The 12927-nt window shown below is 43.5% G+C and overlaps 1 protein-coding gene across 1 annotated transcript; it reads right to left on the reverse strand.

The window, feature by feature from the left end:
• Positions 1 to 5360: 5360 nt before the first annotated feature.
• Positions 5361 to 10177, reverse strand: ADI1 (acireductone dioxygenase 1). The gene is made up of 3 exons (XM_019613279.2): positions 10038 to 10177; positions 8898 to 9077; positions 5361 to 7157 (listed from the first exon to the last, which is right to left on the reverse strand). The coding sequence occupies exons 1-3, from the start codon at positions 10086 to 10088 to the stop codon at positions 7035 to 7037; spliced, it is 354 nt and encodes a 117-aa protein (XP_019468824.1). The 5' UTR covers positions 10089 to 10177; the 3' UTR covers positions 5361 to 7034.
• Positions 10178 to 12927: the final 2750 nt, after the last annotated feature.

Raw genomic sequence — 12927 nt, forward strand, 5'->3', positions numbered from 1 at the left:
AAAAAAATACCCTGAAAACATAATCCCCTGTTCTCCAAGTTTCTCTAAATTCTAATACATATGTATTGCTACATAGAGCTCATTTTGGTATGTTTGCTGTGTTCTTATTAGTAGAGGCTTTTACACAGATAAAAGCATGGTAGAGGAGACTTGGACCGGGTGACCTCCAAGCTCAGCAGGCCATTAAACAAGTGACATCCTAGTAGACTTGCAGAATAATTAAAATTTAAATGCAAAAGCATATTACCACTGCTGGGTGTATGCAAATTATTAACTGTTTGTAAAATGCAAGAAACTGTGTCAATGTGGCTGTATGGTTTGGGTGTAACATATATAGAAGTGCTTGAATTTCCTATATTCAGGCAGTTACGTATCTAAATGCTGTATATGCATGCATGTTAAAGACAAAATTTGTCCTCAAAACATTAATTACACCAGGCAATCCTGTTAAATTCAATGAATTCCACTGAACTTAATGAGGGTTCCTGGTGTAAATGAGGGCAGAGCTCGGTTCTAACACACAGCATGCAGGTGTCATCTGTCTTAAGTGAGAAGAGCTGGGGAAAGCATAGCCTGAGTGAGCTGATTGTTGTATGTGAGCCTTAAAGCTTAATGTGCCTTACCAGAAGTTTTGCATTTAAATTTCCTCTTTTATTAAAAGAGCAAATAAGCTGTACTTCAGACATTCAGATAATTACATTATGCACAGAGACCTTGATCCTTCAAAGCACATAAGCAGCTCTCTGCCAGAGCTCTCTGCAGTTCAGGTGATAGCAGCATCCTCCGACCAGCTGCTCACTGAGATGTTCCTCATGCCTCAGCTTTCAAACTGGACACACGATATGTTCCCAAAAGGAACATGCAGACGTGCCTGTGCCCTCAGCCTGCAGTGGACTGCTGAATACTGGGCAGGGTGACCGCTCCTCTTCCTGCCTCATCCTTCATGTCAGTATGAATACTCAAGCAGCTGCACACAAGCTGAGCTCGTGACTCTGCAGAAACGCTGACCTGGCAGCCAAAGCCTTCCTCAGTCTGATGTGCATCCGGAGGGTTACAGAACAAGGATGTACCAGAACTGACCACCCACCCGGTGGACTGGCAGGTTTTCTGCAGGATAGTGATGTAAGACACGCTATTCTTTTCTGAAGCCTTTGCTGCAGGTGTCTTCCACGTCAAAACAAGGGAATAAATAAAGTGTGCACAGGTAAGTTACATCCATCTCACTTGTGTGCCACCTAATGCACTTCATCAATCACACGCGCTGCAGCCACCCAGCAGAATTCTGCAAGATACTCAGTGCCCCATCTCCAGTCATATTTACTGGTAGTGAGAAACACACTTCCTCTACTTCAACATGCAATCAGTCTAAAAGTAGCACGCTGAAAGCAGGACCAAATCATCACACTCAGATTTAAATACATTGCAGATAGGTAGAAGCACAACAGCCAGAACCAATCTCTCAAGTTGCTCAATGTCACAAAGGCCAATGAAACTCTAAAGATGTTAGAACATGGTCTTCTATACATGAGCTCCTTCATACAAAAAGACCTCCAAGGAAGGCACCACTTTCCTCCCTGCTTTCTACCTGCTTGATAGAACACTGGAAAAGATGTATTTTAACAGAGAGGCACTTCACTCTGTAGGAGCTTGCATCGACGTTTTAGCACCTGAACAGTGGTTCTGTGGTACTGAATCCAAACCAGCACCAGCACTGGCTTGATGGCAATGATTGTGGAAAGCTGCTGTTCTACAAGTCAGCTTGGGAACTACAAATTTAGATTCTCATCTACAATGAGTGTGTAAAATGGTGGGCAGGAGGATGCAGCTGTTGCCTTATCCTGGCTGTTCTGAATTGACACCACCTCATCCTATCCGAGCTTTGGGCATACTTGCAGACAATCCTCTGTTAAATACATGCAAGAGTGCCTGTCATTATAAAAAAAAAAATAAAAAAAAAAATGAAAAAGCTGAAAGCCAGCAACAACAGCTCACAATTTACCCACAAAGGGAGGGAAAGTATGGGCTGTTATTTAGGTGCAGGGTACCAGGGCCATACAGCCACCACCAGAAGCAGACTCAGTCCAACTTGCCACCGGTAGATGCGGCTCATTGATAGGCACAACTTACTTAGTGGTGCCCTGACAAGCAGCATAGAAGATAATTAAATGGCAGGGAACTTCTCAAAATTAGTGGGAGTATCCCACAGAGAGCAACAGCAGGAGAAGCCACCATTAAAAGATATCCTCATCCCTTTAACTGCTGAATCTTTGCCCAAGCTTTTTAATTTTCAGCGTTTTCTTTCTTTGTCTTGTCTGGGTATTAACACAGTTAACAAAATGAGAGCTTACAACTTGCATAGAATCACAGGTTTTTCAAGTTGCAAGTATATCTGAGTACATTTTTGCAAATGCAAAATGTTTGGGGAATCAAATCGTAAAGTCACAGTGAGTGCAGCAATTCAGATCAAATACGGATCTCTGAGCAAGAAATATTTAAATGGTAACAGTGCCTCATTCCCCAATGTGTTGATGTGCTTATTTGGCTTCAGGAAACAAGACAACTGACAGTGACCTTGTTTTGGGGAGAGAGGGGAATTTGAGAATTTCTATCATTTTCAGAGGACAAAATCCCCAACAGATGATGTAATTTCTGATCACAGAACAGAACAGGTTCCCAGTGTCTGTCTGACCTAAATATAAATCCACTGTTTGGCAACAAGGGACATTCTCCAGTGTGATGCTCAGCTGCCACCTCAGCCTTTTATGCTTCTCTCTCTTCCAGCCAATATTAAATGATCACCTTTGTCGTGAAACTGTCCCTTCCAATAGATTTTTATCTCAAGCTAAATCTGGAGTCAGAAACTAGGCAGGAGAGTGTCTGCTCTGCCGGCAGAGCTCAATACTCTGAATACATGAAGATTTTTTCTCTTCAAGCTCAGCAGCCGACAGACATCCACAAGCTCTGCAATCACAGAAAGCAGTATAGCTCCTACACCCTGCAGCACAGGCTGGGACAGCTCTTCCATCAGCACTTCCTTCAGCTAGCTGGCTGAAGATCTCATCTGTACGTACCTACAGGCAGCACACATAGGACCAAGTGCCTGGTGTGGATGCTGTTAGTTAACTGCAGACTGGCTGTGACATGTCCCAGCACTAAGGATTTCAGCTACGCCAATTGAATCACAGAATTGTTTGAGTTGGAAAGGACCTTTATAGGCCATCCAGGCCAACTTCCCTGCAATGAACAGGGACACCTGCAGCTAGATCAGGTTGCTCAGAGCCTCACCCAGCCTGACCTCAAGTGTCTCCAGACATGGGGCAGCCACCATCTCACTTGGCATCCCTTTCCAATGCCTCACTACCCTTATCGTAAGAAAAAACCTTTTCCTTATATCCAATCTATTCACTTTTCTCTTAGTCAAAAAACATTTCCCCTTGTTCTATCTCAATAGATTCTGAAAAAAAGTGCCCCCTTTTTTCTCACAGCTCCCCTGTAGATACTGAAAGGCTGCTCTCAGGTCTCCTCAGTACCTTTTCTTCCCCAGCTCTCAGCCTGTCCTTGTAGGAGAGCTGCTCCATCTCTTGGATCATTTTGGTGGCCCTCCTCTGGACAAGCTCCAACAGGTCCATGTCTTTCTTATCGCAGCCAAAGACACTTACCTGGGGATACAAAACAAAGGAGGCCAAAGTCATGGATTCTGTGGCTACCTGTTTGCCCATCTAATTTAGTAAATGGCCCATTGACCAGCTTTCCTTGAGTTCACGGCAGAAAACAAGGCTAAGCTCCCACAAGCTGGTCATGATAAAGTTATGTACATGCCACTTAGGAACAGGTCTGCATTAATGTGACAAATAATACACAGATACCCTACAAGCTATCTTCCAACCCCTCAATGCAGTACCATTTATCCTATCTTTTTTTTTTCTTTAATCCTGAAACAGCTGAAATATTCCCCTCATCTGTGTTACTGCTGCCAACATGACGTTGCTGGAAACACATAAATTTTAATACTACTTCAATGCACTGAGATTTTCCACTAGCTGCAGTAAACAGACTCATGTTTTTGGACCAGAAAGTATTGATTTCACTTCTCACTTTTAGATATGTAGTATGTGGGAAAAAAAATGCTATAAAAATAAACAGCATTTCTCATCTAAAGGAACTGAATGTTCTCCCTCCACTCCCTGGAGTGTTTTCTATTAATATTAACATTTTTCCCCCCAGTGTAATCTCCCATGCAAGCTCTTCACAGAATCCTTTTACTGGCCCCAAATTGCTTTTTTCCTGGCTGACAAAAATACTTCTGGATAGCAAAGCTTTCAGCCTTTCAAGAACACCTACAGCACTAAAGGGCATGTGTTTAAAAGCGCTCACAGTGAGACTCTCACAGTCACAGCCACCCTTCAGTGACAGAATGCATTGTGCTATGAAAATGATGAATGGTGTTTGGCAGTGTTATCGTGTGTTATTCCTGACAGCTCGGAGATGGGAGCTGTACTGGGTGTTTATATTCCTCCAGAGAGGCAACAAAACAAGGTGGTTCAGCCCTGTTTCCGAGGTCACACTCTATATCAGTGAGATGTTGAAAGCAATTGCAGTGGGCAGCTCCTTACCTGTATCTATCCCCTCAGCCCCACGCTGTAAGTCTCTCACAGAGCAGAGCGCATTGCCTGGTCTCTTTCTGGTGGCTCCTGGTCTGCCATGGGATAATGGTGCTGTACGTGGAGGAGGAATGAACAGTCTTGTGCTGACTTCTGTTTAAGGGGAAGAGAGAAGTTAGATTGGATACCATGGATTAAGAGCAGCACCGGGAGAAAGGAGTCATTTTTATATTGTGTTCAGAAATACGACTTCCTGTGGCATATGAGACAAATAAATAAAATCTGTTGCTGGCAATAATTGTTGTTTAATCCTGTAGCTGTATCTGGAAAAATCCCGTACGTTTATTCCAGGACCAGGGTACCTCAGTGCATTTAGTGCTGTACAAGAGGGTACTCCAGTGCTGCTAACATGGCCATGGCACACAGACCCCTGAACCACATGGCACAGCACAGCACAGCAACCATACAAGTTTAACCAAAGGACTTAACTCTAATTTAACTTTGTATTTGCTGGTAACTCAGTTTTCAGCCAAGCTTAGGAAACCCTGCACAAAAGCTAATCCAGGCTGATCTAAGTTCCGCGCAGGCTTTCACTTTGTAAATGTGGGTTTGCATCCACGACTCCTCCAGTGCTACAGAGAAGCATGACCAAGGAAAATAAATGCTGAATAACATCTGCAGTAACAGTTCTGCTCATGTGTCCTTAATATCAGCATAAGACAAAAAAAAAAAAAAAAAGAAAGAAAGAAAACCACATACCCCAAAGTCAAATTAATTTTATTAATAAATCACAGGAGAAAACTGCTACATTTTGCTGAGAGAAAACCAAAGCTTTATGTACTAGGTCAGAATGAGAGAGGCTGCATGCTAAAATGCTGATTATGTAAATTTATCTTATGAACATTTTTAGACAAGAATGAAGTAGGGCTTATTCTCTTTAATTAAAAACAGAATCCTACGTAGTTCATTAGCACTGATTCAGAGCAAAATTAATATTAATGAAGCCCAGCTCTCCCAAGTCTACCTGCCAAAAACATCAAGAAAAAAAGGTCAGAAAATGGATTCCTGAGCAACTGTAAATGTAGATGGCTAATGGCACTGCAAGGCACCTCTGAAAGGTCCTAGAGATCATGGAGATCATGTTGGCCAGAAAAAGGCAACTGTTACTGCCATCTTCAAAAAGGAGAGTAATAGGTGTGGGGGAAGAGAAGCTGGCCAGCCTTACTTCAGTCCCCGGGCAAACTGGGCAAACTATGGAATAACAGTCTGGAGGAGGCTTGGAGGAAACCTTTTCACTTTCTACAAGTACCTGAAAGGAGGTTGTAGTGAGGTGGGAATTGGCCTCTTGTCAAAGGTAACCAGTGATAGGATGACAGATAACAGCCTCAAAGGCCAGGAGAGGTTCAGCTTGCATGTTAGGAAACATTTCTTCTCAGAGTGGTGAAGCATTGGAACAGGCTGTCCAGGGAGGTGGTGGAGTCACCGACCCTGGAGATGTTCAAGAAAAGGGTAGACATGGCACAGAGGGGCACGATGGTGATGGATCAGTGGTAAGACTTGATGATCTCAGTGGTCTTTTTCACTGTTAATGATTCTATGATTCTATAACAAGGCATTACAGAAGCCATTCCAGGCAGATGAAATAGGAGATTGAAAACATAAGATAAGCACCAATTTACCAGAGGCACGTTCTGCCTGACCATCCCATGGGCCCTCTCAGAGAAAATAATTGGCTCTGCGGCAGAGGAAAACAGTGGATTGCAGTAAGGCTTTCAACTGTTTCCCACTGTAGCACTGTAGTCAGGCTGACGATATCGACTACACAGTGGATGAAAAAATTCTGGGCCATTGGTCTAGGAAGAGTCAATCATTCAAGTTTAACTGTCAGCTAGTTACAAGTGACATTCCTCAGTAGTCAAAAACAGGGAAAATCATGTTTATCTTCATAAACAATCTGGATCGCCAAAGTCCAGTTTAGGACACTTGTTTGTCTAGCCTGGAGATGAGAAGGCTGAGAGGAGACATAACCAGAGTTTCCCACCAGAGAAGGGACTGCAAAGAAGTCAGAGCCAGATTCTTTCCAAGGCAAAAGAAAACAATCATAAGCTGTGCCAGGGGATTTGGCCATTAAAAAAAAACTTCCTGCCTGTGAGACTGGCTGAGCACTGGAAGAGGTGCCTGGACAGGCTGTGGAGTCTCCTGCACCAGAGGTTTTCAAAACCCAAGAGGCTGTACATCTAATTTTGAAGTTGGCCTCACGCTTCAAAGCGGACTGGACTAGATGGCCTCCAAATGACCTTTCAACCTAAATTTTTCTGTGATTCTGTGATTCTAAGTGTATATGCATCTAGTAGTGTAATCAGTTGAAAGAACACCAATCACATTTATTCTACTTGGCTTCAGGCTGTTCCACCTGTCAGGTCTCAGACATCATTACTGTGCTTCTTCAGCCAAAAACTTCATATACTGTTTCCGAGCAGCAAAATCATCAGCTGGTCTGTTGTATGCTGTCCAGACTGGTTCTCCAACAAATAGCCTCATTGCTTTCACGTAGTTCTGTCAAAGAACAAAAAGTCACAAGTTATTTCAGATTTCCTTTCTGTGGCAAATCCTGAAATTAATGTTTGAATTTGCATTTATGCAGCAATTCCTGAAACCATTTCAAGATGGACTGAAAACTTCATCTGTCCCAGAACATTGTAGCATGATGCTGCTGTTGCCAGCTCCTGCAGTGAGATTTTGCACCTATGCAGGGATATATTTGTGTCACAACCAGTGCCTCCAAAGTGGGCAGACAGTACTTCTACCTGATAAAAGAAACCAAATAAATCCTGTTTTATGCAAATCACTTTGCACTGGATCCACAGCACCAAGCAGAGCAGCGTCTAATTCCTACTTGCTCTGTTAAACAATGAAAATCAGAAGACCCAAGATCTCTACAAAATGCCTGAGGAATATCAGAAGCTTCAAAGCGAGGGCCACAAAAAGCTCAATACATAAACTAGCCAAAAAACAACACTGCAGAAAGCAAAATTCTCCAGATTTCAAAAGAAGTAGGCCACCAGTCAGCCAGAAGCATGTCGGGTAGAAATGTGAAGCTGTGGTAGCAGAATGGAGGATTACATCCCACAGAAGTGCTCCAACCACTGAGTTACGGGGAACTCATCTCTCCTCTACTGCCAGCTACACTACAGGTTTAGGCCCTACCTATATTGTAAACACTGCTAAGTGCTTATCTTGCATTTGTGTACTCAGCAATATCAAGAATAAAATTAGGTACCTAAAAAATTTAGCCTCAAAACCCAAGGGTTTAGAAGTACCTAAAGAATTTATGGGAGATTTTGAAAGTAATATTCTAGACTAAAGTTCCCAAAGTGAACATGAACATTTGTAACGTCTTGTAGATTCACTGCATAATCCTTCATATTTTGTCTATGTAAAGTAAAAGCCTTAAACTAGCAATTGTAGCAGATTCACCACAGACCTCAAAATGTAGACAGGAAATCTTGGGTGTTTCACCAAAACAGCATTTTTTTTTTTAAATCTTTATTATTATTATTATTATTATTTACATAAACAACAAACATTATCTAGATATCTGATTTGAAATCATACCACACTCAGGACTATATCAGAAAGGGAGTTCTGCCACACACGAGACAACAGTACACATTTCTCTATCTACCAGGGCTAATGCTAAGATTAAAAATGTATTTGTAAGAGTCCACAAGGGCAGGCACACAGATCAGGACTACGTGTGCAATCTCACAATCCATCTGCCAAAACACTCTCCAAAAGCAGGTCACCTCCTGTGAAGTCAGCATTCAATCTAGCATACGCTAGCAGCATGCAGTGGCTCTGCAGCCTTAAATCATTCTTTCCCTGAAGGTGAATTTAGCACTTATGAAGAATGCCACTGCCGTACAAAGATATGCTCTGTCTGGCCCTACAAAGACACGCAACACAGAGGGATTCATCTCCACACTGCAGCTGACAGTGGGGGCAATTGTGCGAGGGACAGCTGCAGGGTTTGGCTCTCAGGCCACTGTCACACAAGGTATGCTATGGATACCACGTGGCAATGACTTGCAGTTACAGCTGATAAGATTAAGCTGAATTTGTGACCTGGAGATGATAGGTTCAAATGCTATGAATTATTTAGTATTTTTCATATTCCTACTTCATATTTAATATGCTTTGCTAATGAACTGCAAGTCTCAGGGCACGCAGTTACCATTAAGATATATACTCACATCTATTTGTCATCAAAATTTAGGGTAATTTATGATAACATACATTCTCATCCAATGTAAATCGGTGATATATGCCAGCAGGGAGGGTTATCATGTCTCCTTTCTCCATGGAAATCCGGATCCATTTGTCATCTTTGTCTCGAACATCAAAATAGCCAGAGCCATCTAAGATGTAACGAATTTCATCGTCTAGGTGTAAATGCTCTTCATAAAATGTTTTTATCTGGGGACAGGAGATATCTATTAATACCAAATATAGGAAAACTGCAAAGGAATCTAGCTGAAACATTTGGCAAAGCAGACAAAGGCTTTCAGCGATGCAGTGATTTAACTAACAGATGAAACCAGCAGGGTTAAAATGGCCAATCCAGTCAACCAGACCCAGGGGTCTGGGTACTTTTTATCCATGCTAGCACAGGCGTGCCTGAAACACTTCTCAGCCTTTACTGATTCAGCAAGGCAGTGCTCTATCTTTGCATAATGCTGAATTTATCCAGGGCACTTAAGTTACTATGTAATTCACCTTCTAAAAAACTTGAAATCAGCGTAACATAGTGGGCCTAAAACAAACTGGTAAGAGGACAGATTTAATGGAAATACGGAAATGCCACCACGCTGCCGTATTCAGATCAGAACAGCAGTCCAATGCCCTGAGGCAGGGAAAAATACACTCCTTCTAGAAGGCTCAAGGCCTGGCACTGTTTGTGTTCATCTGCTTTGAAATAGCCAAGCTGTTTGCTTCCCAAGTTAACAAATCATCTTGTAAGGGAAACATATCCCTCAAATTCCATGATGTTAACATTCATTTTGAGAAGACATATTTTACAACAACCAGCAGGATGTCTCAGCCTTCAAAGCCCATGCACAGCTGGCAACAGCCTGCCTTCATCCTGGTTAGGATCTCTGACTGCAGGGCTCTGAGTTTCAAAATGGCACAGTGATGGAAAGTAGCCTAAAAACTTTGCAGGCAACCTACAGAAGCAAAAGGCCTACCCCTTCCTTGTCCTAGAAATAGTATCAATATTTATTTTGCTAAAGTTAAGGACTTTAGTACAAGATGTATTTTAAACATGAATTTAATCTTTGAGAGCATATGCAATAAACATACATTAAAAAGCTGACTGTGTACGCTAGCAGCAGGATTCAGAGTGCAAATCCTCATTCAAAGTAAAGGCCTGCATACCTTTTCTTCATAATTTGGCAGCTTGTCTTTATGTATAGTTATTATATCCATCCAAGAATAATTTTCTGCTTCCCGAATCTCTTTCAGATGTGGGTCAGTCTCATAGTTATCAGCATCCAACTAAAAAATAGGCAGAAAAAAAATGCATTCAAACACAATCGCTTAAAACACAATTCAAGATACTAATGTGGAAAAACAAAGTTGTTGTCAATGGGCAGGCAGATAACTTGAGTGGCTATGTTAGCTCCTTATAGGTACACAAGGCATATACCAATGCCTTTCAAGACAGAAAGGTAAACACACGAAAGCACAACTGCTGCATGCTCAGTAATGTACCAGATACTAGTAAGTCTAGAAGTCACTATTTAGTTATCATGGGAAGACCAAAAATGATAAAAACCTGAGCTTTCAAAACCCACGTCAGCTTGTCATTGAAAACCATGTTTGCCTTCCCATACTGCTTCAACAACTTGATTCTCATTCAGGAGTCAGATTCATTGCATTTATCTATATCAGCCCCACTGAAGCCATCTGGGAAGCCTTCCTGCTGCTGCTGCAGCCATTTCTGAGGTTCAGAAGTGCTGGCAGACACATATGGATTGGTACCAGTTCTTTCAGCACTGCTTCCTCACCCAGCATGACTTGCCTGCCAAGCACACAAGCTTACTGTCACACACACAAGAGCAGCAGCAGCAGCAGAGCAGCAACAAATAAGATTAAATTAGAGAGTAATAGGTTTGAGGTCTTTGCTGATTGTGTCAGAAATTAATAAACTGCTCTGGATACACTTCACTTTTTCTGCTCTCATGCCAAATTTATGAAACTGAGAGAGATGCTAAAAACAGACAAGCAGAAGGTTACTTGAGGTTTCAGAATGGCAAGATTTGCTATGGTTTATTAACTCTTGCAGCATGTCCTTACCTTGCACAGCCTGCAGAGAACTTCAAAGGCTGGAGCCTCAACCGCCAACACACATCCCCATCCCCACAAGGCACTGCCACTCTGCAGCACTGCTTGTGCTGCACTCCTCAAGCCCAGGAGGTATGATTATCGGGGAGAGAAATCCTGAGCTCTTAATGAATACATTTTACAGCTGAGGCATGGCTGATTTATGGTTTGTACCAGAAATTATCCATCATGTAGCTCTCCTGTTTGAACCACCCCAAGAAGGACACTTTGAAATGTCTCTTACAAATCACTGAATCATAAGGGTTGGAAAGGACCAGAGGGGACCATTAAGTCCAATCCGTCTGCTAAAACAGGTTCCTTACAACAGGTCACACAGATAGACATTCAAGCAGATCTTGAATACAGCCAGAGAAGATTCCAGAACCTGTATGGGCAGACTGTTCCAGTGCTCCATCACTTTCACAGTAAAAATCTTTCACATGTTTATACGGAATTGTGTTGGATTTGTGCCCCTTGTCCTGCTGCTGCACACTGAAACAAGATTGGCCCCACCCACTTGACTCCTGCACTTCTGAAATTTATAAACATTGATGTGATCACCTCTCAGTCTTTTCCAGACTGAACAGCCCCAGGCCTCTCATCCTTCATTCATAAAGAAGATGCTCCAGGCCCCAACCATCTTTGGGGTCTGGACTCCTAGAAGATCACTGTCTTTCTTGGACTGAGGAGTTCAGAACTGGATGCAGTGTTCCAGATGTGGCCTCACTAGAGCAGAGGAGGGGAATCCTTAAACCTGCTGGCTGCACTCTTTTTAATGCAACCCAGGAAACCTGCAGAAAAGGACGTAGGGGTTGTGATGGATGAAAAGCTTAACATGAACCAGCAGTGTGCTTTTGCAGCTCGGAAAGCAAATGGTATCCTCAGCTCCATCAGACAAGGGGTGGCCAGCAAGGGCAGGGAGGTGATTGTCCCCCTCTACTCTACCTTCATGAGGCCCCATCTGGAGTATTGTGTCCAGGTCTGGAGCCCCCAGAAAAGACAGAGAGATGTTGGAGAGGGTCCAGAGGAGAGCTACAAAGATGATCAGGGGACTAGAGAACCTCTCCTACAAAGATAGGCTGAGGGACCTGGGCTTGTTCAGGCTAGAGAAGCGAAGGCTGCAGGGTGACCTCATTGCAGCCTTTCAGTTCCTACAGGGAGCCTATAAACAGAAGGTGAGTCAACTCTTTGAAAGGGTAGACAACAGCAGGACAGTGGGAAATGGTTTCAAGCTGAGAGAGGGAAGATTTAGGTTGGATGTCAGATGGAAGTTCTTTACTATGAGAGAGCGATGAAGTGCTGGAACAGGCTGCCCAGAGAGGTTGTGGATGCCCTATCCCTGGAGGTGTTCAAGACCAGATTCAATGGGGCCCTGGGCAGCCTGGTCTAGTATTAATGTGGTGGTTGGTGGCCCTGCATGTGGCAGGGGGGTTGGAGATTCATGATCCTTGAGGTCCCTTCCAACCTCAGCCATTCTGTGATACCACTGGCCTTGGTCACAATGGCACACCAAAGGACCCCTAAGTCCTGCTCTACAGAGCTCCTCTCCAGGGGATCAGCTGCTGACCTGTACTGGTATATGTGATGCCCAACCCAAACCATCCCACCATTCAGAGATGTCCGGTACAAACACACAGCTCACCCTGGTGGGCGCTGTGCCTCAGCATTCAGCCCCAACCTGCACGTTTGCGGCAGCACTGCCGCCATCTCGGGTGGGAATCAAGCGGGGTGAGGGGGACACAGCGACCCAGGCCGACACGCAAACCGGTTTACCAAATGAACACGTAAAAATTTATGACTCGATTTTACAACGCAGCTGTATGGGGATACCACGTGAAACCCTCGTTTCAGAGACACGGCAAAGGCAGCCCTGAGGACCGCTGGCAGGCAACGTGAGAAGAACCCCCGGGATAGCCCGCCCCGCACCCATCTCCCGCCTGAG

This window comes from Meleagris gallopavo, chromosome 2, assembly GCF_000146605.3.
Source record: "Meleagris gallopavo isolate NT-WF06-2002-E0010 breed Aviagen turkey brand Nicholas breeding stock chromosome 2, Turkey_5.1, whole genome shotgun sequence".
Taxonomy (NCBI): domain Eukaryota; kingdom Metazoa; phylum Chordata; class Aves; order Galliformes; family Phasianidae; genus Meleagris; species Meleagris gallopavo.

Excerpts from the sequence above, each read along its gene's own strand:
- ADI1 (XM_019613279.2), bottom strand. The coding sequence starts at position 10,088 with ATGGATATAATAACTATACATAAAGACAAGCTGCCAAATTATGAAGAA. Across the intron at positions 9,078-10,037 it reads TGCCAAATTATGAAGAAAAG|ATAAAAACATTTTATGAAGA; the intron begins GTATGCAGGCCT and ends TCCTGTCCCCAG. Across the intron at positions 7,158-8,897 it reads GATTTACATTGGATGAGAAT|AACTACGTGAAAGCAATGAG; the intron begins GTATGTTATCAT and ends GTTCTTTGACAG.